The sequence below is a fragment of the Cladophialophora yegresii genome (assembly GCF_000585515.1).
Source record: "Cladophialophora yegresii CBS 114405 chromosome Unknown aczIN-supercont1.1, whole genome shotgun sequence".
Taxonomy (NCBI): domain Eukaryota; kingdom Fungi; phylum Ascomycota; class Eurotiomycetes; order Chaetothyriales; family Herpotrichiellaceae; genus Cladophialophora; species Cladophialophora yegresii.
Window position 1 is genome coordinate 2,367,064 of NW_006913045.1, and position 26,128 is coordinate 2,393,191.

Consider the following 26,128-nt stretch of genomic DNA (forward strand, 5'->3'; position numbering starts at 1 on the left):
TCAGGCTCGGAAACGCCCTCCTTGGTTTCAAAACTACACATTAGATATGACAGACGCCAAGGCGGTTGGATCTACTCTGCTTCTGGTCCTTTTCGTCACTACTCGGGAGACAAAGCACGCCGTATCATTTCCTGTGGGTTGTGCGGCGCGGTAATTTGACTTCAAGACAAATGGCAATTGCAGGCCACGGGACAGCTCGGACTGCATAGCAACGACCTGCCGTGCGTGGATGGGTGTTTGATGCATCCGTGGCAATGGATGCATTTCAGTCTCATTGATGTCGTGATTCGTATGTACAGATACCTATCAGGAACGAAATGCTGTAAATATTACAGCAAAAAATAAGTAAGGCGACTGGTTCAGGTCCTCAGCGTCAAAAAAAAATTGAAACGGGTATCCTTGGCTTTTGCGTGTATCATAACGTCAAATAACTTGCTCCACCCGTCATCTCGACACAGCGGCTCTCATGTCAGTAAGTATACCGCCGGTATCTCGACACGGCGACTCTCCTGATCAACAAGGATACCGCCAGTCATAGAATGGCCTTGTATTGGACGTGCCTTGTTTCTCACTCAAACAGCACCATCCCGTCCAGTCACAGCACGGACCGCTAGAGTCTCGATCCTTTTGGCGTAAAGATCCATAGAATGAACGAGGGGCTCCCCAAAGATGACCTGGCGGAGTTGCTCATCCCTGACCAGCGAGGCCGTGACATCAGTCTCTCTGGCGCCCCATTCCTGCGGCGGGACACGAAGCACAACTAGCCGGCCGGCGTTGGACAAAGTCGCGGGCGGGACGTCCCACCACAGTTTCCCCAGCGGGATGGCTGCACCACGTTTGGGTTTCGGTCTCGAGGGTTTCGGTCTGGGCATCTTCATCGCGGGCGCGAGAGAGAGGTCGAGCCTGGACATGGATGCGCCTAGTGAAGCGAGGGCCGGGAGGGAAGGTTTTAGGTTTGGAGGTTTCTGCTGCACGGCCGCCACGGACGAGGGGACGGGTTGGGAGAGCAGATCGACCAGGCTCTTGACGTAGGCTCGCTCGGCGCGCACGACGGGGTCCCCTTCGTTGATGAACGAGTGGAACAGGCACTTGCGCAGTCTCCCGTCCGTGGTGTCGGGTTTCTGGAGCGCGAGGAGGCTGACAGGCGGGGCGCCGAACGTGACGCAGTGCACTCTCTTGAAGCACCCCGTCAGGATGTTCAGGTCGGACTGCACACTCGTGGAGAGCATGTGTGCGTACAGCAGACTCGCGACGGCGCCGCCAGCCGAGTGGCCCGTGATGAGCAACGAGCAGCTTGCGCGCGAGGGGTTTTCTTCCAGCAAGTGCCGCAGCCGCGCGGCGATCGGCCTGACCATCGCCTTTGCGACGCGCAGGAATCCCGAGTGGCACAGGTTGCCTTGATCATCAAGGAAGCCAGCTGGGGAGACGGGTTCCGTGTCCAGATTGACCCCCCAGTCTCGGATGCTGAACATGCTCGTGCCGCGGATCGCGAACACGATGGTCTTCTTGTCGTCGCACGGTACGGACTTGATCACCATCGCCTTGGTGCCCATGCGGCCGTCGGCGGAGACGAAGTCCTTGCGTTCCGCCGAGGATTGAGGCGAGATGTACGCGCTGTTGGAATACTGCGCGGCCAGGCACAGAAGTGGCCATGTCGGCATATAGACGCGAAACGGTTGCAAGGAGGCAGGCAGTCTCGAGTTCATGTATAGATCGAGTTTCGTGAAGACGTTGAGCTGCTTCTCTTGGCTCAGGCCCTGTTTCTTCTGTCTTGTCTGCTGCTGCTGCCTTTCGCAGGCTCCAAGTGCCCGGACGGGCTCGCGGGTTTCTGTGTATTCTGGAGCGGGCGTAGTTTCCATTGGTATCATCAGCTCTCGTTCCGAACCTGAGAATGCGTCCTCGTCGATAAGCGAGAGGACGTCGCCCAGTTTGTCGTCGATTCTCTCCCGCAATGGCATCGTCGATCTCGGAGGCGCAAGATCGACGGTGCTTGTCTGGGGGCATGCCCATGTATGTTGAGGTCGCATTGGCTGCGCGCCGCAGTCCACCTGGACATTGGGCATCGGCAGTAAGCTCACCATTGAAGTCATGTAGGGCTGTGGGGGTGGAGGAAGGTATGGACCAGGCTGCGGAGTCCATTGCGGTTGCGGCTCTGAGTAGATCGGTGCGCTGTTACCGAGGGCATAGGGCGGCGGATTAGGAGGGTAGACTGGGGCGACTGGAGTGACTGCAATTTCTGCGACCTTGCGCCGTTTGCGGGAGGTGTTGAAGAAGGGCATAGTGTATTGCGGCCGTCGCTGGGGTCAAGGTGGCCACTGGCAGAGAATAGACCACGAGACGGGGAGGATGCGCTGCGGCGATATTGTTTCGGCTGCCTGGCGAGTCTCGTTATATCCGCTCCTGAAGCGAAGCACTTACAGATCGGCTCATTCTCGAGATGAGGAGGGGTAATTACTGACTACCTTCCGGCCCTCATCTTCAGCCTTGTTGCGTCGCCCAGCGGTCTGTGTTACCCGAAGTTTGTGTCTCTTGCTTCCCGGATACGTCGAGGTCCCGCGCTTGCGCCACGATCAACATCCAATCACGAAGCGGCCATGAAAGATACCAAGAAGCGCAAGAAGATCATTGACAGAAAAGTGAGAAGCAGAGCCTCTGATAGGCACACACCTTTCCGAATTGGCATACCATGCGCCCGCGTTGGGCGAAGAATCAGAACGAGTTGGTCAAAGTTTGTAGATCGCAGGAGACGATGATGCCACTGCTGGACTTACTGTGTACTCGTCGCCTCGGCCCTGTCGATACTGGGGCTTAGCCTGGACTCTTTACCAGCTAGCATCCGAGTGCCGTGTGGGCCCAGCCTTGCATGAGAAGAATGTGCGGTAGGTGCCGAGTTGAGTGCGAGAGCATACAATCAGGAATTAGGACTCGGCGCTTCAAGTTTATGCCTTTCAGCCTGAGTAGTACCGGCGCATTCTGAGAAAGTAGGTGCTTCATGACGATCGGTACAAACCTTGAGCAGCGCTCCTGCAAACGGTCTTTGATTGCATTGGGACACGTATCTGCACGGACGAAGGGCTGCAGAGCCAATCGTGTCGCCTTCTGATTATGGAGCGGGAATGCCGCGTCAAGATATGAATTGGACGACAACAGCAGTGCTGGCCAGATAAGCATATTCAAAAGGGTGTCTCTATCTGATATTCGAGTCTGACCGAAGCAACCTTTCGTCATCGCGAGCACTCCATCGAGCAGATCGAGGTGGTTGTTAGAGCCTAGTATGCTCTGATTTCTCGAGTGGGAACAGAACTGACCTTGATCGCAGAGCTTCCGCTCGGTCAAGTATGGCAGCCTTCTCTGCTCCGGACTCCGGGTCGGTCGACACCAGAGAATGCTGAACGCATCGCATTTCTTCGGTGCGGCGCCGATGACATCAGCTATGATTTGAAAGCAGCACGCCCCAAGCAGATGTCAAGTGGTAGGCCTGTCAATGAGGCTATAAGTCAGGTTCACATATCCTCAACCCGCAAGTCTATGATCGTTGGTGGCGTCTGTGGTTCGGAGGGTTTCATGCAGCTTCATTGTACCTGCAAAGTTGCAATTGAGCGGCACCTCACTGTGGTTCACGTCACAGAGGAATGACAGCGGGACGAGAGTCTACTTTTGTAATTCCAGGTGCTGGAGATTCATTCGACAACTCACGATAAGCAAATGGGCGTCGCACATCGCCCCTCCAGACGGCTATTGTTCTTCGGTCGGTCCTAGAGCCCATGCCAGATCATCAAGCATCTGTAGCAAGGGCGTTGTTGCGCCGTATCCATGGGCAAACAGGAGTGGGAGGTAAGAACTGTCAGTTCGTACTGAGACTTGGAGCCGCTTTCTGTCTGTCGAGGCGTCAGTGGTTCGTGATTTGCAGTCTCCTGGTAAGAGCCATCCACCAATCAAGCCAAAGGAAAGTGTTATTTGTGGAGGCATGTCGTCGCTCGTCGAGTCTGACTTGGGTAGAGACAAAGTCCACAGAGGAACCCATCATCGCAGTGAGGACGTTTGAAGGGATCCTCCGTACCGGGTTCTAAACGATATGGATGGTAAGCTCATGCGTAAGCAGGCGGTATGGTATTGTGGTACTGATGTTGAGCTTACGGCCAAAGCATGGGACCTGGAAGACAGATCGCAGCTCCCATACCATACAGTGGTCAGATGATATGGGATGTTGGAAAAGAATCTTAGATAATCACGTAATTCGGTCCTTGTTACCACTGATGCCAGTACGGTATCCTCGATGATGGTAGTGCTGGACCTCTGCCTGGATCGAGTTTTCTCTGACTCCCATTCAACCATCGGCGACCAGGATGCCCACACGTGGACCGGGAAATGTTTTCCCTCGGTCTGCACCTCTTGGGTGCTTCTTGTCCGTCGAAGATGATAGCGAGGCTAGATACGAAAGCCCCACTATTGTCAGCATCAAACCGCTCCTTGTTGGTTGTCCCGCCCCAGAGGAGCTGGCGAACTCGGAGACAACCGCTGAGACGCACGCCACGTCTACTGTGTATTTGATCGTTGATCTGGCCTCAAACTCTTCTCCTTGGCTGGTCGGCGGACCGACTATCCGGTAGCCTGTTCCCACTCTTTCGAACTGTCCGCGAGCTGCCTGTGACCATGGCGCATTTTCGTTGACAGCGTGGAGGATTCCGTTGTACTCGATGCATGTCCAAGACTGAGCTGCTTTTGCTGCGCGATCACCGCTACGACCTACAGCGCCCGCAGCCTGTCATTCCTATGCTTCTCCTGACAGCCGTCAAACACGCAGCGGAGACGTGAACTCCTCAACCTACGCAGACTTCCGGCCAAGGTTTGACTTCCGCACCATCTCTTATTTCTCTGTGGACCACGCCTCTCTTATTCATAGGTCCGGTCCAATCGGTCACAGCAGATCTCTCTTGGTTATCTGGGATCATTGATGGAAGCACTGCGTTATTGGCGCGCACTGGACAACTTGGGATTGAGCCAGGAGATTCGCCTACCCCTGAAGAACCACTGAATCAGTGCGTGATGCGCCCCATGCCCTCGCGAATCGTCTTCGCCTTCTTGCGGATGATGTGGACGCAGTGACACTAGGCTAGAGTTTCACTTCGGCGTGGGCTGCGCCTGCGTCTCGACGGATGCAGGCAGCGGTCACGCTTGCATTTCGGATCCCCAGATCGAAGAACGACGCTGCAATCTGACTTTACCATCTTCCACCTGGCGAGCGTCCACCTAGATGAGTTCCTGTTTCCCTGGACTCTTCCCGCGAAAATGAATAGTCCATGGGGCTTGTTATCCGCATCTACGATCGCCCTCACTCCTCACGAGTACCCGAGCGTGTCCAGCGCTCGCTCGCCAATCAGCTGGAGCGTCGCAACTTCTCGATTTGAGGCAAGTTCCGCACAGGATGACTTCGGCTAATGCCGTCCAGAGAGCCGACACACATCGGGCACTTCGTGTCAGCGTACTCTCCGGCGGCAGAACTGGATTTATATAGTCGCCACCATCAACGTCGAGGAATTGCGGAGCCTATTCATCTATTCCACGAGCATCAAGATCTCCAATATGAACACGAGTCTGTCCTATTACCCCCGACTACAGGCTCGAAAGTACGACTGCATATTCAACCAAGATGTCAAAGAACCAAAAACCCACAGTATACCTGTTCATTAACAAGGACAGCGCGTCTCCGTCTCTCTCGAGGAGTCATGGCAAAGACGCCTCAGCTATCCTCAGCCATGTCCAGTCATGTCGAAACCAAAAGAACAAGCGACTACACATGTTTCGCGTGGATGATGGCGTGCCAGAGCCACCCGCGAAACGACCAAGCTCACGGACTCCTCGACTCTCTCCCCAAAGTATCGTCTCGTCCAGACAGAGCTCCCCGAGGCCACCACCATCTCCCGGGGCTGAGACGTCGTCAAGCAGCAGCCCGTCTGTGTCTGCGAGCCCACTGAGCAGCGTTGGCTCCGCAAGTCCCCGACCTCACAGAACGGAAACGCCAGATGTCGACGAACTGGTGGACTACTTTGACACCGTCTCTCTGACATCGGACCATCAACCGGGCACACATTTGCATAGGCATGATCTCTACCAGCAGATTGTCTCTTCCGAGGATTTCCGGAACTTCTCCCGGCGAATTGCTGGAGATGTCAACGGATACGCCATGCTTGCCTGTACCGCGGCGAGAATGGCCGTCGACATCCCAAGTCGTCGCGAGGAATTCGAGATCAAAGCGACCAGGTATATGCAACCATCTCTGCGGTGGCTACGCGAACAGCTTGCGGATCCACAGGCGAGAATATTACGTGACCGCCAGATCCTGCAAGAGATGCTCCTCCACTGCGTCACAAACTGGTACCTCGGCGATCTTGTGGCTGCCCAGACACATCTGAAGGCGATGAGCTGCTTTACTGCGTCTCTTGACCTTTCGCGAAGCTCGGACCAAAATTTGATGGATATCATCGATCGCTGTGGTCTGTATATCACCAACCAGAGAAGGGCCGAGCACCTTCCATATCGGTGTGCGGAATGAGAACAACGCATGTCGTTGATTAGGCTTTCCCGCGGATTTTCTAGCCGGTCTGCGGGAGTCGCACAGAGCGCACCTCAGCGGAACAAATCCCGACGTTGAGGGTTTGAAATCCGGGCTGAGGTAGTACTATGGTACTGAGGCGGAGCCAACCGAAGGACCAGTAGAGGGGATCGAGATGGCCGATTCCATGGTAAGAGCGATACAGGACGTTATGCATGGGTCACACTAACACTAATATAGAAGCTCTGGCCTCCAATCGCAACGCTGTGCCAATCGACGGATCGGCACCGATCGCACACTGCTAAGAGATCGATCAACGATGCACAGTATTTCGAGAACCAGTCTGGTGGAGCGCTATGCGACTAGACACATTTGGAGGAAGGCCAATATCAAGAGAAAACGAGTCATGGTCAAGGCCGGAGTGACCCACGTTCGACATATCGACCGACCCACAATCACCATGGCAGTCACGTTGCCAGAGGTGCAAGCCCACTTCTCCCCGTCTCCGACTGGTGCCACCGTCCTAGGCTTGTGCAGCCGTTGCAGCCTTGAGACATCTCAATGCTATTCATCTGATCACCACGACGATTCAATGTTCCCGTCCCCAATATATCCAACCTCCTCCAGCTTGGCTACACAGGCATGCTTCCGAGCGAGGAGGGCACCTCAAACCTTGGAGGATGCCACAGCACTCTCGACCTGAACGGCTCCAAGCTTGTCTCCCATCACTGCCGACTCGGTGGCGACGTCGTTCTCGTCCAAAAGCACGACCTTGTCTCCGAAGGCAGCGGCAATCTCTTCGAGGGTCTTCTTCTTTGTCTCTCTGAGAAGCCAACGGCAGTCAGCCAAAGACCAGATGGGCTCGCGACCAATGCGCACGATGCAGAGAGTGCAAGCGAGAGGACCATGACTTACGGGAAGAAAAAGTATGCGAGGATGAGGAAGAAGAACGAGCACGCAACGAAGACGTAGTAATAGTTCTGTATCGTAGATCGGTCAGTCAGCCAGCCGTCGAGTCGGAGGGAGGTTGAGCCAGTCAGTCAGACAGACAGACAGGGTCAGCGCCCGGGCCGGAGTGCAACTTGTGACTCGCTGGTGCTGATACCTTGCCTGTCTCCCTCAGATAGTGGATTACTCACCTCATGAATGTTGGCAAATGCAGATGGTCCCGCCTCGGTGACTACAATCAAGTAAAGAGTACAAGGTCAGTCCATCGATTCTGGCAATAGCCTTGGTTCGCGATACACCCTCCCACGCGTGTTCAGTAAGCGACGAGGAAGCCAGTGAGTGACTTACTCCCCACATTCACAATAAAGTGGCTCGCAGCAGCTAGACCCATGACCTTGGACCGCAAGTTGATGGGCAGGACTTCGGCGCCGTAAAGCCAGGTCGTCGAATTGAGCATGCCGTCTAAGGTACAAGGTGGGGTAGGTCAGCGTCAAATTCACGTGGCAGGCAGGCAGCCTTGCTGGCATCTGCCTCGCGGTCGGCACTCACAATAAGCAACAACAAACAGATAGATCCCCAGCACGGCGAAGCCCTTGCCGGTCTTGTTGTCCGTGTTCTGAAATTCGCGCTGCATGACGGCGGCGTAGATCTCGATGACGATGATGGCGGACAGACCGGCCAGGATCATCCTATACGTGGGAAAGCGAAACTCGGGTCAGCATCGGGAAGCAGAGGCAGAAGGAGGAGAGAGGTGAAATGCTGCGGGATCTACCGTACTTTCGACGACCCCATTGGTCGGCGAGGAATCTCGTCGTGAGCACGTTCGAGGTGAAGGCCAAGGTGCCGTAGATGGCGGCGAGGGCGAGGATCATGTGGCTGTTTATGCCTAGGGATTTGAACAGGATGGCTTGGGTTATCCCGTTAGCAATTGTACCACTGCATTGGACCTCCGGACTCAATCCCGCGAGTCCAAGCCTCCAGAACTCACTTTGGTAGTATTGGATGACGTTGACGCCCGTGAGGCTAGTCATGGTTTGCACGGCGATCGAGCTGGCGCGGAGGCAGCAGTCAGCGCATCTGTCTCTCCTTCACATGGCCTGGTAGCGTCCACGGATGAGAGAGGCCACATACACCAATGCCCTGTGTCTGAACAATCTAAAGACCTCTCCAAGACCGTTGATCTCTCTCTGCTGCTCGAATTCAATCTGGCGGCGCATCAGAGTAAACTCCTCTTGCACTTCATGGCTGGTCAGGTCCTTCCTGATGCGCAGGAACGCGCGGCGAGCTTCTTCGATCTTCCCCCACCGGATGAGTTGACGGGGCGAGTTCGGCATGAATGTAGCGAGACCGATGAATAGGATTATACCCCAGGGAATCTGGATGCCGAGGGGTAGACGCCATTGAATGGCGCCGTAGGGCGCGTAACTGCATGCGAAGCCGACCCAGTTGGACATCATTGTTCCCAGAGAAATCCCGCACCCTGAGATGCCACCGATAAGACCGCGGACGTTGGGCGCCGAAATCTCAGACAGGTAGATGGGCACTGTGGCGACCATGCCTCTAGTGGCCCAGAATGTCAGCTCCCACATGCTTGAAGGTGGTGTGGCATGAACAGGTCAGGCAATACTCGACTCACCCGACCGCGAAGCCAGCGAGCACACGACCAGCTAGGAACATGCCAATGTTCTGAGAGGCTGTTTGGATGACCGTCCCGATCGTGACGATCACGCACATCATTTGCATGAAGCGGATTCGCCCAAGCTTGTCGCCGATGGCAGTCTGGGTCAAAGCTCCCACGGCCTCGCCGGCAATGTAGGTGGAGACGACCTGGCGGTTTTTGTTAGATTTCTCCCGCGGCACGGGTGCCTGAAAATGTAGCATACAGCGCCGGTCAAGCCTTTGTTAGGCTTGTCCATGTAGTCGATCCAACTCTGGTGTGCGATAGCTGCGAAAGCGGCGTCAGTATGTGCTGGAAGCCCTTCCTCTTCGGAGAGAACAACTCACTTGTGGTGGCGATGCCGGTGTCGAAACCCTATTGATCTTGACGTGAGCGACCCAAGGCTTGAAGATAGAGCAGTGAAGACTCACGAAGAGGAAGGTGCCAATCGCCGCAAACATTGACACACCCAGTGTGTACCATATTGTTCCTGCCATCTTGAACTGCGAAAGTAGCTTCAGTCTTCCGCTTGGACGAGGTAGCTCAACGGTATGTTATGGAATAGAAAGAGAATGTCAGACCCGAGGGAATGGTCGTGAGTAATAATGGAAAGGCAGCTCGAGAAAACGTGGGAATGATCAGCGACCATGTGGTCTTCAATTGCCGTCGGCGTTAGAGCCGACGGAGTCGTATCTGCCATGGCGTCTCCTCAATGGCCCAAGCATGGTGACAGGAGGTGAACATGCAGCTCGGCTGAACATCGAGCGAAGCCGAAGGGCAACCGAAACTCTCTGATACTTCTAAGTGATGCGCCATCAAATGAAAGTGTCCCAGATGAAGAAATCTGGTACTAAAGCAGTCATGACCAAGAACAATGGGAGAGGGAAGAGCCTGTTGAACGGCGGTAAATGCAACGGGGCCTTGACCGAGCTCGGTCCGTCCGCTACAGTCAGCTGCCGACGGCTGTTCCTTGAGGTGAGGAGAGTGGTGGAAGCGTCGAGCATGGCGTCGTGGTAAGCGAAGCAGCAGGGGGAATATCTGGAGTTTTGTGGGGGAGCCCAGCAGGCCGGAGAGATGGAAGCTTGGGCTCGAGGTCCCAGGCGACAGGCGAAGCTCCCCAAGCTCTTCAAGCTCCACCGCCAAGTGGCCATGGCGTTGCAAGACGGAAAAGACCCGCGCCTTCTCGGTGCAATGACCGACCGGCCGATGGTAGTTCGAAAGCCTCGTGGCCTTGACAGGTCGTGTGCAATTCTTCATTGAGTTCACGGCAGGGCGGTGTAGTGGAAGGTGTCAAGACGAGTTGGCGAGCAGCCCGCTTGTCACGGACTCCTGCGATGCGTGCCGTTCAAGAATCAGCGCAAGTGGTGGATGTGATATGCACTCCACATTACGGCCTCGAGTCTGGGGCGTTGAGCACCCAGGTCAGCCGTAGATCTGAGTAGTTTTTATCTCTGTACTTTTCCCAAATTTCCGTGGTGAACGCGCTGGACGTTTTGTCTACCCAGATTGTTGAAATCCTCTGGTGACAACAAAATGCTCCCAACAGTCATCCTACACACATGACCATCACCTACCTACCCCTCCCGCTATACATGTGGATGGTCACATCAAGGCTCGCCCCAGATCTCATCCGCGATCTGCCTGATCAACCTCAACTTATTGCTTTGGTCCTCGGCGCTCAGCGGGTAGCCGCTCTCATGAGTGCTGAATCCGCACTGCGGGGAGAGCTCGATTCGCTTTAGTGCCTCTTCTTTTGTTTGCTGTGATCCTTCCGCGACAAATTCGGCCGCCTTGTAGATTCGCTGCTTGACTTGTTCTTTGTCCTCCAGCTGCCTCAGCTTCGTGCTGATCGCCCCAATCACGACGTTCTTGTTCTTGGGCAGGTATTTGAGCGGTTCGAAACCGCCAGCCCGCTCGGTGTCGTATTCCAGGTAGAAAGTCGATACGTTGAGCGTCGTGAAGAGTTTCTGAGCAATGATGTCGTAGGCTCCCTCAGCGAAGTGGCGCCCGCCAATGAAGTTGCCACGGCAGAGATGGATGCCTGTGTGCAGATCCGCAGGGGCGTTTGCAAGGGAGTCGTTGTATAGTTTGATGTAGGCGTCTAGAAGATCGTCAACGGTGCCAGTGTTGTCCTTGTCCTGGGCCCAGCCGTCACGAAATTGCTTCGAGCAGAAGTACGCCATATTCGGGTCGTCAAATTGAACGTTTCGGAGCCCGGCATCGTACAAGACCTGCAGCTCTCGTGAGTACGCCGCGGCGACGTCCTTGAAGTACTCGGCGTCGTTCGAGTACGCCTCGGGTTTGTACGCACTGCCCTGCTTGTATCTCATGTGGAACCACGACGGCGTGATCATGGTTAACTTGATATTTCCCCACTCTTCCTTGGGCACAAACTCTTGAACCAGCTTCAGCTCATGGAGGTTGGACTTTGTCCCTTCATGCCTGATCTTGCTGCCGGCAACCACGGAGTCTCCTGGCATCACCTTTCGATCCTTCTCTATCAACGACACCACGTCCGGGTGATACAGCCGGAACATACTTGCTTCAGCATCCTGTAGTCTGATGGTGCCAGCCAGCTCATCCCAAAACAGTCCCCAGAAACGGGTTCGGTTGTATTCTCCAGATGTGACAGCTTTGAGACCCAGGTCGCGCTGAGTCTTCACAATCTGTCCAATGGATTCCTTTTCCACGGCAGGAAGGCCAGCTTCTTCCTCCGAGATGCCCTTTTCTCGAATGGCTGCTCGCACATCTAGGAGCTTCTGCGGTCGAAGCAGAGATCCCATGTGCTCTGCCCGGAAAGGGGGCGCATGGTGCAGCTTCGAGTCGGCCATTACGTATCAACTGTGCTAGTATATCGGCGCAGTGTTTTTATAACCAGAAGGAATATAAGGATCAGGGCGAAGAAGAATGGCCATAATGAAATTCTTCTTCTTCTTCGTCGCCAGCTGCCCCACCAATAAGCAGAATTTTCCCCGCAATCGAAATTCCATGGCGCCGTCACCACCGTGGTGGCTTTTAGCCGGCCTCGAAGGAGATGCGATGATCCTGCGATATCGGATTTGTGGAAGCCTGTGCCATATATAGTACACATCTCGACCACGTTGCAGCTTGGCCATCTTTAAACATTGCTCCTGCTGTACTACTGTATACAGCCCAACTCAAGTAAAAGTCGCATAGTGCTCTGCCTCTAGGTGGAACCACGCACGAAGACGTACTGTACTGTCTGCTTGTTCAAACTACCATCGAGACAGTCCTTGCAATCTATCGCGACCATATATCGATGAATATCCGAGAAGCATCTGACATTGTATCCGAGGAGGGTCTGATGCTTCTTAGAACCGTGAGAATTTCACCGATTTAAGGAATGTGAGAAGTATCTAACACTTCTCGGATACAGTTTCAGATGCTTCTCAAGACACCTTTCGGACGCCTCTCGGATACTTCTCGGATACTTTCTCAATGCCGATTCCAACTCTAAGGTACATATAGGTTCGGATAGTACATACTGTTTCAGGACCTGACAGTACTAGTATTCCAGCGCAGTCATTGCGGTGCCCAGGTCATGATGCTTGCGGAGGGCAGAGAGATCTCAACTTGAAGCCAACAAACTCAGTCCATGTTGAACTCAACCATCGACACCACGATTTCTAAGCCCTTGTAAGGTCCTGCAGAAGATTGTCTAACTGGATCACGTCGAGCGCGATTACAAATCCGCAACAAAGCGTAGATGGCCTCGCTTGTAGTCCGTCCTAAGGTCATCTTCGGAAAGCACGCTGCTATGTAATTATCTGGCCGAACTTGACAGAGCAACACATACGGACCGCACAGAAGGCAACCTTGGCGATGAAAAGTGCAATGAGGACGACACGAGTTCCCACTCACGCCGGTCAATATTCCGCCAGTCGCTGCAGCTCCATCCGAAGATGCACAACTGCCAAGGTGTCAACGATGTAATCGGAAAGCCCTATGTACAGTAGGCTTGCCTTCCAGCCCGCGGTCTGTCTCTTCATTCAGACGTGCGCCTGCCCTCAGCCTACCACCGAGGCCTAACACCACAATTGAACTGGGCAACAACAACCCACTGTTCCGTACCACCACCACACCTGAGACTCAGATCCCCACTATCAGGCGGGTAACAATAGGAGTTGAACACCCATCCGTCACTCCCCGCTCTCTCCTGGAGTTGGAAATCGGTCTCTCCACATTTCGACAGACGATACGTGGATGACCCGAGGGTGAAGGTATGGCCACAATATGAAGAGGTTGTGGGAGATATCGTGGTGCCGGGACATGGTTGAGAACCGCTTGTCCAAGCGTAGTTATTTATGGCGTCATGGCCCAGAGAGATGGTGATCGCGAGCGATTGAGACGTAAGCAGGGCTGCGGCAGCGAAAGTGGTGGTTAGAAATTGAACCCTCATGGCCAACGATCGTTCGGCTCGGAGATACAATCAATCACCCGCGGACTAGATTGGACTGGAATGTTCCTGGTGGCCACTGTTGAGAATCCGATGAGGCGAGATTCACGAGGTCCTTATACACTGTACCTACCAAGGATATCCTACGAAGTAACTGTGGTCAGTAGGCCGAAGGCAGCACAGAGCCCCCTGATCTGACAGCAGCATCTCGTATCGCATCGCATCAGCTAATGCCGAACGACTCAGCTGAGTCTCATGATGACTTGAAGTCTGAGTGCCATGTGATCAGATTGCCTGAGGCAACAATGCTTACTGCACCAACTGGCCCATGCAAATTCCCTCTACAGAATAAAGGGAGTTCCTAGACAACATTGTGAGTTTGTGGATATTATGTACATACTTAGTATGTAGTACAGTATGTAGGCCTTACTTCTGCTAAGGAAAAGTGTTACTAAGTAAGTACTTTGGTCTACGATGTACTCTATCACTGTCCTGCCAGACATAGTAAGCAGAGTACCCGACCACCAACCAAGGCGACTTCGTTCAATATTCCTCTTTACCAGCTGCTATTGTTCTGTGCCGAGCACAGTCCGGACATCTTCGTCACTTCGCTGGCGACTGCATCGTCGATGCATCGCCATGGCATCCATACTCCGATGCGATTACCCCCGGTGTCATACACAGGCCCATTCTTCAATTCAAGCCCTGTTCGCGGCGATGATTTCCCGCTCCTCCACATCCTCGGCAGTCTTCTCACCGAGACTGGTCCGGTTCTTTTGTTGCACTTCCTCCTCTTCATCCTGTTGCGCGGCTTTCTCCAATTCTTCCTTCTCTGCGTCGGTGGCGCCGTAGTAATGGATGGCCACTTGTTCGCCGAACTGCGCATTGATATCCTCCTAAACCCAGAGTCAGTAATGGTGTTGCGTGTTGGGAGGCAAATTAATTCGTTCACGTTGAAAGCAATGTGGAGAGGGGTCTTCTTACCAAACTTCGCCCTTTGGTTTCAGGACACATGAAGAACACGAATACAATGTGTAGAGCTGTAGGGATGATGAGGACCAAGAAGAATTTCCAACCAATGTTGTTGAGCGCAATTGGACCAGCGACAAGGAGGATTATATCGGCGAGGTACATGCCACACATGGACACGGCCATGCCTTGGCTGCGGATGTGCGTCGGGAAGATCTCCGAGCTAGACAAGTTGTTAGCTGGGGCTTACCCGCTCGGGAGCAGTAATGCAGCCTGAGTAGAAATAGCGACGGAGCAGTGACTTACACGTAGAGGAATTGTGAGGCATCGATGAAGGTACTCCAGAATGGTGTGATGAACTGCATAAAAAGGTCAACCATGGCTCGTCCTCATAACTCACGCTGATGAGAGGGAGGGTTTGGAGGTCTGAACCAAGAGAGGATACTCACCAGGAATATGAAGAAGACGCCAAAGTTTAGAGCCACGCGATTGTTGGTACCCAGGTAAGTCGCTTGGATGGCGATTTCGCAGATCAGACAGACAAGGATGCCAGTCAAACCGATGAGCAAGAATCTCCTGCGACCGAACCTCTCGACGAAGAACGCGCAAAAGATGTTTCCAGGGAACGTAGACAACACCCAGAACGCGCTCAGCAACAAAGGCCAGAAATCCGTCATGCCCAGCTGGATGTACAGAATGACACCATAGTTCGCGATGATCAGGACACCGGTGAATTGGTTGTTCCACATCAAAATGAAGCCCACCAGAGCGCGCCTGCGATTCGCTGGTGTTTTGAAGATCTCCCACTTTGAAGTGGTCGCACTGATTTGACGGTCCAATTCGACTTGCTTCTTCATCTGGTAGAATTCCTTGCGGGCAAGAGAGTCATGAGGGTCGTTCTTTGTCCGGTGTAGGCGTTTGATCACTTCGTGGGCTTCGTCGTGGCGATCGTGCATGAGGAGCCAACGCGGCGAATAAGGCAACCAAGGTGAGCCGACCAGCAAAAGCAAGGCTGGAACCATTTGGAACGCGATAGGAAAGCGCCAAGGGAATGAAGAGGGTGATCCACCGGTAGAGATGAAGGAGACGCCGAACCCGATGAAGGCAGAGAGCGTGTATCCCATGGCAAACATCACCCCGTGCATTGACACCATGAAACCCCGGCTCTCAGGAGTTGATACCTCGGCTTGGTACATCGGGATGGCTGTGACAAGAGCACCGATCTATTTCATTGTCAGTAAACATGGCTTGCATAACCCGTTCGGCTTGACCCACTCCCAACCCATTGATCACACGTCCCACGAGAAACATTGCATTGTTCACCGATCCTGTGCAAATGGCGGCCCCAATTACAAGAATAATGGCAGCAACCTGAATCGTGTGCTTGCGCGACCACCTATCTGCACAGTATGCACAAGCTGCGGCGCCAATGGCAGATCCTGCCGAGTTCACACCTGGTTGAAGAAAGGTTAGGAGCCATTCAGAGGTAGGGCGAATTAGGTCCAACAATATACCATTGAAAGCACCGATGTATTCAGCAGTGCGCCCGTATCCAGGTTCTCCTTGAGGAGCCAGGTGCAGTGATTTGTAAAAGCTAGGCTGGCCAATGGTGGAGCTGGATCATGTTAGCACACTACCTTCGATCATAGAATGGGTTCTCCTTACCCAATAATGGCCATTCCGTAGGAGCAGGCGGTTGATCCAAGAGCCACGAAGATCACAACCGCCAGGTTGAAGGCATTGGGTATGAGTTTCCCCATCGTCGGGAAAGGTCTCTGAGAGCTCTGGGCTCGAACCGGAAAATGTACAAGACCCCGTTGCAGGAGTGGTACAGTAGAAGTTGACAAAAGGAAGTCGGGATACGTCTGCGTTCGATGAACGGACTTCTTATACGGCGCCCCTGGCGAGGATGGTAAGGTCCGACCAATTTCGCAGAAAACCTAGGCCATTCGAACTCTTCGCCGGTGCATGTTTGAACACGAAAGACGAGCCCAATAGGGGTTAGTCATGATACAAGAGCCACCAGGGTCCAGTAAAGACGGACTTAAACAGTCCTGATTGGCCATCATGTCATGGTTCGTCCTGCACCAAGTCTTATTGACAAGAAAAAATGAACGGGGCTAGACCGCGCGACGACAGATAGCCATAGCCAGGTCGAATAGTCCAAACAAGGAAACGCAGCAGCCTGGAAGTCGGAGCCGCGCTCGTGGCGGCAATAGACTTTCGGATTGTGCCCCAACCTTTATCCTCGGGCTTGGAACACGAGTGTGGGGGGAAGGTTGGGACGCATGGGCGTCTCGAATCCCCAGGTTTTGCGGGGGAACGCCGTTGGAATTCCGAGGTCCAACTCTCGAAACGGTTAAAGAGTGCAAGTACGGGGTACTCCATGATGTGTTCCCGTGTCTTACTGTGTGGTAGGTTTCTTCCAAGACATCGCCGAGCTCGCCTACTTTGACAATAACACGATAAGTCATAACAGCTTCGAGGCGGGACCGCAAGTCATCGGAGGCGAGCACCCATTGGACTCAGTACGGGGAGTTATGGCGGTATCATGAAGAAAGTCTCGATTGTCCTGTATGTGGCTCATACACTGGATGTCCAAGCGGCGACATCAAGACAATCCAGCCGAGCAGTATGTACACATCGCTCGAGGAGATCTGATGGTGTATTCTCGATCGCGTGGCGAGAGCGCGTGGAAGAGAGAGAGGCATGTGGGGTCGTCCAGCCTGGAACAAGATCTCGGAATCAGGAATCTCTGACTCGGTCGGCCACAAGGGTAGACTCGTCTAAGAGCTGGGCAGTATGAGCAAGCTATTGGGTAAAGGCCGATGTCCCGAGGATATGGAACGGTGGACTGGGCGTGATATTAGCTTTTGTAGTTGGCAGCTAATAAGCGAGCTTGGTGGGCTGCAGCAGTAAGGTCCAGGAAGTGGGCTTCGATCTACTCTGCCTAATTAGAAGAATACTGTCAGTATGGTATGATTGCAGTGGCTGCAATTGCATTGGACCGGGTCACAGGCATCTTTCCGGAGGTAGCTGAGGTTGGTCTGCAGTTGTGATTAACGCTGTCACGCTGTTGCCTCGAGCGCAGCCTGACTGCACCTGAGAGAAGATACGGAGAGGAACTCTTTGTCCAGTCTCCAACGCAAGTATGCCAGATCCGTTGATTGGGGCCACCTAGTCAGTACAAGCTTGACGTTGTATATTGAAAAGATCAGACTTCCAAGATTTAGATTCATCATTTGGTGAATACTCATAGACGAATTCGGTACTCCGTAGACAAATAGAATATAAAGTGAACGTGAAACCCGAAGATCTGGGCTGTCATGGTGCCTCCAGTAGCATCAAAAGTTCTGCTCCGCCGTAGTAGGCCGCTAGGGTACGGTAAGGCAGTCAAAGGACACGCGCAATGCGCATGTCGCGCGCCATTTTGGGATTTTGTATGCAATTGTTGACTGCCATTTCCCACGGCGCATCCATGTAACAAAAAGTCACAGGCTTCTTTGGTCTCCTCCTGCCTCTATGATTGCCGCTCAAAATTGCTGAACACAAGAGATCCTCATCTTTCTGGAGGCCGACGGCACTTCCCCGACACTCCTCCCTTTCAACACACACCCTCAGACAGAGCCCGTCACATCCGCATGTCTCCTCCCCTATCTCGCCTACTGACGCAAGACGGTCGTTGTCGGCGGAGCTACCGCGGCTAAGAATGGCGTTCAGCTTCTCCAACGCTGTGTCGGGCGGGCCAGTATCGGAGACCGCAGGAGCCAGTGTCAGAGATGGACCAGAACTGAAGGAAATCCAAACAAATGAACTAGGCTTCGCGGCCATCAATGGCGAGTCCAAAGTGCAACTGCTCCCTCAAGCATGGGCCGACGATAACATGCCCTCGCCGTCCTCATCGCTGCTGAGTGTCGCACCGGCGAAAGGCTTGCTGGCTGCCGCTGGCCCTGATGCCGTCTACATCACCTCAACCAAGAAAGTCCGAGAAGCCTTTCAAGCCCCGCCGACTGAAAAGAGCCAGACACGCACGTATAGTCCAGAGATCAAGCTCGAATACCCACATGTCACACAGGTCAGCTTTTCCTCAGATGAAAGTGTTCTGGTGATCTCGCCCAGGACTGGGGGGATTGTGGCTTTCCAAGTCGAGAACTTGCAGCCAGGGCACCTGAGTCCAGCACTGGAAATCCCTGTTGATGGCCAAACTTTACGCGTGCTGGTACCTAATCCGACTGCGGAGTCGGCCGAGCTCTTTGCCATCATCACGACTAACGGCGAAATGATGCTCCTTGATCTAAAAGCCGGAGCCATCAAGGCAGGAAATGACGGCAATGTGCTTAAGAGCGGAGTGAGCTGCCTGTCATGGAGCAACAGAGGCAGGCAATTGGTGGCAGGCCTGGCCGATGGAACGGCTGTGCAGCTGAAGCCAGATGGTACCGTGGTCGCAAATATCCCCAAGTCAACAAGCATACCCGCAGGCTCGCATGTCTCAGGCATCTCATGGCTCGAAAACGATACTTTCTTCATCATTTACACTCCCACTGACACAAGCGAAGGCAACCAACCCTCGGAATATTACGTCGTACAGAGAGAGCCCAAGACAACTAATTACACCTTCCAGAAATTGCCCGAGGTTCTGCCACCATACGGCGTAGAGCGATTACCGTCTTTCCACTTCATCTCGAGGCTGCGAAACTTTCCTCCGCATCTCCAGGATTTGCTGCTGTTAGCGGCAACAGCAGCCACGGATGTCGGACTAGTCTCAAAATCCGACCAGGCACTCTCCCAAGATGAGCCAGTCATTGGCGCCTTCACGCTCACCATGGTTGAAGACGATTCCAGGCGCGCCCAGCTTCCTCTTACCTCAACGATGCAAGACACTTCTCCCGTTGGCATGGTTGTGGATCTGTCCAGCTCCGAAAGAGTCCCGAACCCGATTCCATCAGACCCCGAAATTGAAGAGACGAACGGACCGGTGCCCTGTTTACTCATTTTGAACAACGAGGGTGTCCTTGTGGCTTGGTGGGTCATTTACAACGACTCCGTCAGACAGAAGACTGCTTTCTCTGGCTTTGCTTCTCTTCAAGCAGCAAAGCAGGCCACGGCACCAAATGCAACATCTCCGTCTCCACCATCGACCGCTACCACATCTACCTTTGATGCACCTGCTACAGCCAATGCGTTTGCCAAGACAACAGGTTCGGCCTTCGGCACCCAGACGACCCAGGCTCCTCTTGGTGTCCCATCTACGAAGCCATTCGGGGCCTCGTCACCTATCACATCAGACAAGCCATCCTGGACCAGTACTGGTTTCGGCTCCACGAATGGAACAGTAGCCTCGACGACCTTTGGACAGCCAGCTTTTGGTTCAGCTACCCCAATGAGCAGCCAGACTGCAGCTTTTGGGTCCCCAAGCGCTGTGGGCGGTAGGACTACAGCATTTGGACAGCCGAGCGCATTCGCTGGAGGCTTTGGCAAGCCCTCAACAATTGGAGCAACCCCTTCCTTCGGCCAAGCATCTGTCGCTGGTGCCTCGGGAGCCGCTAGTCCCTTTGCTGGCGCAGGTGCTGGCGCGAGTGGCTCTGGCTTTGGTTCGTTCTCGAAAGGAGGGTTCGCTTCCTTCGCTGGTGGGGGAACAGGGCCGGAGAACAAGAGCCCTTTTGCAGCTACCGGTGGTGCAACCGCCTTTTCACAGAAATCCGGCAGCTTGTTTGGTGGCGATAAAGCTCAGCAATCACCGTTTGCAGCCAAGGCGCCCGGAGGTAGCTTCACCTCTTTCGCATCACCTGGCGCTCAAGGGTCTCCCTTCGCTAGTAAGAAGCCGTCTGAGGCTCCGAGCCCGTTTGGATCTGGCAACGTCTTCAAGTTGCAATCGTCGTTCACTGGCGACGGAAGCGCGACAGACGACTTACCTCTACCTAAAGAGCCCGGCTTCAGCTTTGGAAGTGCGTTCGGCGATATGCTGGGAGAAAGCAAGCGTGCTGTATCGCCAACTCGAGATAAAGAGGCTGAGATGGACGAAGAGAGCGCGCCCAGCGAAGCTGACTCTGACAATGCTCCAAACACCTCCTTCCATGGATTCTCACCTCAAGCTAATACCAAAACTCCGCAGACGCTGGTAACTCCACCTTCTACACTCACGCAGTCGAAGGCCACTCCAGCACCGCCAGTATCTAACCTCTTCGGTCCACCTCAGCAGGATGCGACGACGCCAGACCACAAATTAAATAGCCCGGGTTGGCCATCCAATGCCCTCTCCTCCACCACTCCTAAAGAGACACCAAATCCCGCGCACTTGGCCATGTTCGGGACAAAGACATCTGCTCAAGAGTCACCTGCAGTAATCCAGAAGAGCGAACCAACACCAACTTTCCAGCCTATCCGTCCGGCGCCGGAGATCAAGAAGGAGCCTCCAAGTGACGACGAGTCGGTTGACATGAGTACGATCCCTGAAGCACCTCTACCGCCAGACCCAGTTAGCAAGCCACGATATGCCTCAGGCGAGACCTCGGCGTCCTCCAATGTGTCGAAAGCAACATCAAACGATGCACCCCTCCCCCCAGATTTCCTCCCTGTCCCCAAGGCAGGGCAGGACGAAAACAATCAAGCGCTTCCCGAAGAGGATGAAGACGAGTTCAGCTCTGATTTCGAAGAGGATGGACCAGAAGACGAGGAAGGTGAGCAGGAGGAAGGCGAGGAAGAGGGGGGCGAAGAAGAGGAAGATGAGGATAGCCAGTCAGAATATGTCAAGTTGCAAGAAGGCGAACAGTTACAGACCTCACCAGAGAGCTCGTTCAAGAGTGGCGACAGAAGTCCCGATAACAGCCCGACAGGTGGATTGTTCACGAAGGTGGCCTCGACCTCTACGGCGCCGAAACCTGCTCGACCCTTGTTTGGCGAGGTGGGCGCCGCACCCGTTTTCGCACCGCCTAAGCCGCACGAAAGTCCCCGATCTCCCAGCCCTATCCGATCAGCCTTCTCTGCAGATGGGCTCCGGCCAGACCCTTCTAGGTCGGTTAGTGCGCCGGCCCATCCTCGATCAGTCATCGACCAGCGAAAGGCCCAGTATCAGCAGTCTGGGTTGGCTGCACAGGCAGCGAGGATGAGGGAAGAGGAAGCCCTGAAAGAGAAAGCACGTCGTGAAGCGCTCGCCCGGGAAAAGACTCAAGCCGAAGCCGAACAATATGCCCCGTTGGAAGATGATGAAGACGAGAGAATGCGGCAAGAATTGGGCCAACCGATTGCTCCCTCTCCAACTCTGGACGACTTCGTTCCTATCCAGCCCAGAGATCCTGAGGAAACAAGTAAAAGTGGCATACCAGCGCAGATTGAGCGGCTTTACTCAGACATCAACTCGATGGTCTACACCTTAGGGATAAACTGCCGGTCGTTGTCAGCTTACATGAAATATCAGCACCCCGATGCTACCAATTTGTCGTGGCCGGGTGTGCTCAGGTCCGAAACCCCCATGGACGCGCTGAATGATGAGCGATTCTTGTCAGATATCACCAGACTTCACGAAGGACAAGCCGTATTGGGTAGTATGCTCGCAGGCTGCAACGTCGAAGAATATCTGAAACACTCTGGCGAAGCGCAAGCTACCCTGAAGAAAGAGGTGTTTGACCTCAGAAACAAGCTGATGTCCATTCGAAAGACAATCCACAGCCTTTCAACATGGGATGGTGCAGCAAGTGCTCCTCTATCAGCCGAGCAATTATCTGTCCAGCATGATCTGCGTAAATGTTTTACTTCGGTGCAGACGAGGATGGTTCAGCTCGAGGATGCAACTACGGTCCTTCGTGCGAAACTGGCACAGTCATCAGCAAACACGCAAACGGGTGCTTTCGGGCGAGTTGCGTCTCAAAAGAAACCAACTGTTGAGGCTGTGACCAAGACTGTAGGCAAGATGATGTCTATGGCCGAGCAGAAGAGTGCAGATATCGACGTCCTTGAGGCTCAGCTCAAGAAGCTGAACGTTCATGCAGGCGCGTCTTCAATCAGTAACGGTGACGCAGAGGTGCCTGCGACGCCACCGCGCAATAAACAATCGGTGAACGGAGGGACGCCAGGCAGTGCTGGGAGTGTCTATCATACCCCGGATTCGAACTTCGGAAGCGGTACACGCTCAAGGCGAGGGTTTCGCACTAGCCAGAATGGAGGCCTGCCCGCAGTCTCCGCAGAAGATATGCAACGATGGCAAGCAAAGGCACAGCGTCGTAAGGCAGTGGCACGCATGTTAAAGGACGTATTGGAGGAAAAGCGCAAGAAAACGGTGGTGGGATACTAAAAGGTTGGCTGCTGCATGTGTAACAAAAACGCCCCGGCTTGATGACACTCGACGTTGGCATATCCTTGGAAAAGAAGCTGCTTTGCTTGCGAGACTATTGTATGATAGAGCCACAACCGGGGACGTGCCTTGCGTCAATGGTACTCGTCATGTCCCCTCTCTTAATTATGGCCGCCACCATCACCACCTTGACTGTTCGCGCGACTGGGTGTGACAGAGCGATGTCATGTGACAACTTAATTAGGCCTAGCGTAGTTTCGAGGACCAAAGGTCTCCAAATTCTCGCTCTTCGCTTGCCCCCCAGATTTGCGTGTCTCGAAGCTCGCGAGTGTCGCACTTGTTGCATCTTTCAGGAGCCCGCCGGTGGTGCCTACTCACGCTATTTCATTTCGAACTCAGCCATCAACCACCTCTCCGTCTCTTCCTGCATCTGCGCTTCTCCTCATCTTCAAGTTGCGTTCGCTCGCCCTCGGCTTCAACCCTGTGCAGCGACGTTGACGTCGCAGTTTCATGCTTCCATTCTTTCGCAGTTCCGACGCTCGCTGCCTGTGGAATCTCAAACTAAAGTCGCTCTTCTCGTTGAGTCGAGGCGCTGACTGCCTGTCCCTGCGAGCCCAAGGACGACCGACGGATATTGGGCATTCGAGTTAAGTACAGGTTCATCCTTCTCCTGCTGGATACGGGGAGGGCAGTGGGATCAAGACCGCATTCAAAGCGTTGCTTTACTCAATCCTACCTTTGCCTGCACCTCCATCACCAGCACAGTCTCAATCCTCCACACAACGCCATCCTCGCTGAGCGCCTCACACCTTCGGTCTCAGTCTCACCTGGTCAAATCCTTTTCTGCACCCAGTCGATATTCCAGCGCCCTCAGCACAGCACGTCCCAATCCACCATCAACCCCAGCACGAGTCATTGACATTGTCCTCTCGCACGCGCACACACCCTTCTCCTTCCTCACGTTTGGCATCGCACTCCCATCCAGATCTCCCTTACACCATCAAGTTTTCCTTCGACAGCTCATTGGTGTACATAAAGCTCTCTCGCAGAGTACAATAATAAACTCAGGTTGAACAAACCAATACTTGTCCGCTCAACCCTCGGATCACGCGCGACATGTCTGCCTCACCCACCTCCACCATGCCTTCATCGAAACGCCCTCTGGAAGACCCTTCATCTCCCTCAGCCCCTACTGATCTGCCAGAAGCAAAACGCCCGGCTCTTGACAAGCTAGTCAAGGAAGACACTGATGGTGATGGCGCAGCCAGAACTGGTGCTGTCTCTGCAGAACTTCCTACAACTACCCAGGAACATTCATTGCCAGCAGCTGTCACGAATGGAGCGTCTGAAGCCCAAGCCGTCGAGGCTGTGGCAGCAACGGGTGCCAATGGAGCCCCATCGCTTCCTGTGCCAGAGCCACAGGTTCCTGCTTTAACAACTCAAAATGATCGAGCTGCTTCTCAAGCTCCCTCCATTCCGCCACAAGACGAGACCAACTGGGTCCATATTCGTGCGGTCATTTCAAGTGCAGAAGCAGCAACCTGCATCGGCAAAGGTGGTGAGAATGTCACTCAGATCCGAAGACTTTCCGGGGCGAAATGTACTGTCAGTGACTATTCGAGGGGCGCTGTTGAGCGTATCTTGACTGTTAGTGGTGCTCAAGATGCTGTTGCAAAGGCGTTTGGGCTCATCATTCGCACACTCAACAACGAACCTTTGGAAGCTGCTTCCACAGCTCAATCGAAGACCTACCCTCTCCGCCTACTCATTCCACATATCCTTATTGGCTCTATCATCGGCAAATCAGGTGTCCGCATCCGAGAAATCCAGGAAGCCTCGGGTGCTCGTCTCAATGCTTCCGATTCATGCCTACCTCTCTCCACCGAGCGATCTCTGGTCGTCCTGGGCGTTGCCGACGCAGTTCACATTGCCACTTACTACATTGCAGTGACATTAGTCGAGCAACTCACCGAACGCTTTGGTGGACCTGCTGCGTCTGCTTATGCCACTAGAAGTGGAGGCCCTGCTGGTGTCGTTCCAGGTGGCATGCAAGTTGTGCCGTACGTACCGCAGCCGGCAGGTGGCCAGTACGGTCATCCAGACATGTACAAGAGACACAACACCCACCCTCCTCAGCGAATGCCCCCACAGCCTTACGGTGCTCCACAGGCCCATGGCATTCCACCGCAGCCGTATCCTCAATATGGCCAACCTTACGCCGCAACGCCACGTACTCCGACCTATGGCGCGGGGCCACCACAGCCAGGGGGTTATGGCCAAATGCCTCCTCAGCCTGTTGCCGCCCATGGGCAGCCTGCTCAGCCGGCACATGCAATGCCTGGACAGCCTATTACCCAGCAGATCTTCATACCCAATGATATGGTCGGCGCCATCATTGGCAAAGGTGGTGCTAAAATCAATGAGATTCGACATCTCAGCGGAAGTGTTATCAAGATCAATGAACCGCAGGACAACAGCAACGAGAGGTTGGTAACCATTACTGGAACGCAAGAATGCAACCAAATGGCGTTGTACATGCTGTACTCTAGGCTCGGTAAGTTTGGACTGATCCTCGCTCTAGAATGGCAATTGACTAACCCATGTACAGAAAGCGAAAAGCACCGAGTCTAGAAAGAAGGAAGCACATCATATGGTCTGAGACTGCTGTTATCGGGCCTCTTTGATTTCTATGGTACCTCAGTTCTCTGCACGCTGCACGCTGCAGCTGTATCCTCTCTTCTGAGCTAGGTATGCTTTCGTCTGTTTGCGAAAAGGAATGCGTTATTACGGTATCTGCAGAATTAGGGGGTGGTATGGTAATGAGTTGTGATTCAAGCATTTTCAAATTGAGGGCCATTTGAAGCTGCTTGAAGGTTCGGAGCCGAGCTTGAGGCATCTGTGGCCTTAGTTCCTGTTCTCGGGGACGCGTTTATCATCTAGACTGAAAAGCGTTGTTTTGAGTGTTCCAGGGACAATCGTCATGCACTTCGCGTGCTGCAAAGATCTTCGGTGTGCGATTGTCCGTGCCGTCACTTACCTTCCTTCCCTAGCAATACCAGAAGCCCCCGGTGTAGTCAAGGTCGGCAATGCATGGTACACAATTGTCTCCACTTAGGGAGCTTCATCAATGCTCCGGTTCAACTAGCTCCCAATGATATCAAGATCTTCTACGGCTGAGGATTGCTACCTGTGTGGGAAAAATCTTGTGCTACCGCACGGCTCGGCTGAAGGAGCTTGGTTAGGTCGCAGCGAATCTTGTAGAGGCGAGGTTCTGGGTTGCATAGCATCTGGGAAGTG

General features: G+C 53.9%; 7 protein-coding genes across 7 annotated transcripts; 3 read left to right on the forward strand and 4 right to left on the reverse strand.

Moving 5' to 3' along the window:
- Positions 1-572: 572 nt before the first annotated feature.
- A1O7_00835 (uncharacterized protein) lies at positions 573-2,279 on the reverse strand (the record flags this gene model as incomplete). Its single annotated transcript, XM_007754876.1, has 1 exon — positions 573-2,279. The coding sequence occupies one exon, from the start codon at positions 2,277-2,279 to the stop codon at positions 573-575; it is 1,707 nt and encodes a 568-aa protein (XP_007753066.1).
- Positions 2,280-5,650: 3,371 nt separating this feature from the next.
- On the forward strand, positions 5,651-6,553 carry A1O7_00836 (uncharacterized protein; the record flags this gene model as incomplete). The annotated part of the gene is made up of 1 exon (XM_007754877.1): positions 5,651-6,553. One exon carries the CDS (start codon positions 5,651-5,653, stop codon positions 6,551-6,553), a length of 903 nt encoding a protein of 300 aa, XP_007753067.1.
- A 666-nt stretch (positions 6,554-7,219) lies between these two features.
- A1O7_00837 (uncharacterized protein) lies at positions 7,220-9,655 on the reverse strand (the record flags this gene model as incomplete). The annotated part of the gene is made up of 12 exons (XM_007754878.1): positions 7,220-7,376; positions 7,469-7,533; positions 7,693-7,733; positions 7,850-7,963; positions 8,051-8,190; positions 8,279-8,408; positions 8,490-8,551; positions 8,633-9,061; positions 9,138-9,328; positions 9,385-9,446; positions 9,506-9,533; positions 9,590-9,655. The coding sequence occupies 12 exons, from the start codon at positions 9,653-9,655 to the stop codon at positions 7,220-7,222; spliced, it is 1,485 nt and encodes a 494-aa protein (XP_007753068.1).
- Positions 9,656-10,765: 1,110 nt separating this feature from the next.
- A1O7_00838 (uncharacterized protein) lies at positions 10,766-11,989 on the reverse strand (the record flags this gene model as incomplete). The annotated part of the gene is made up of 1 exon (XM_007754879.1): positions 10,766-11,989. One exon carries the CDS (start codon positions 11,987-11,989, stop codon positions 10,766-10,768), a length of 1,224 nt encoding a protein of 407 aa, XP_007753069.1.
- A 2,284-nt stretch (positions 11,990-14,273) lies between these two features.
- Positions 14,274-16,304, reverse strand: A1O7_00839 (uncharacterized protein; the record flags this gene model as incomplete). The annotated part of the gene is made up of 7 exons (XM_007754880.1): positions 14,274-14,471; positions 14,560-14,767; positions 14,851-14,903; positions 14,994-15,767; positions 15,820-15,998; positions 16,059-16,159; positions 16,210-16,304. 7 exons carry the CDS (start codon positions 16,302-16,304, stop codon positions 14,274-14,276), a joined length of 1,608 nt encoding a protein of 535 aa, XP_007753070.1.
- Positions 16,305-18,253: 1,949 nt separating this feature from the next.
- Positions 18,254-22,831, forward strand: A1O7_00840 (uncharacterized protein; the record flags this gene model as incomplete). The annotated part of the gene is made up of 1 exon (XM_007754881.1): positions 18,254-22,831. One exon carries the CDS (start codon positions 18,254-18,256, stop codon positions 22,829-22,831), a length of 4,578 nt encoding a protein of 1,525 aa, XP_007753071.1.
- A 1,116-nt stretch (positions 22,832-23,947) lies between these two features.
- On the forward strand, positions 23,948-25,462 carry A1O7_00841 (uncharacterized protein; the record flags this gene model as incomplete). The annotated part of the gene is made up of 2 exons (XM_007754882.1): positions 23,948-25,385; positions 25,440-25,462. 2 exons carry the CDS (start codon positions 23,948-23,950, stop codon positions 25,460-25,462), a joined length of 1,461 nt encoding a protein of 486 aa, XP_007753072.1.
- Positions 25,463-26,128: the final 666 nt, after the last annotated feature.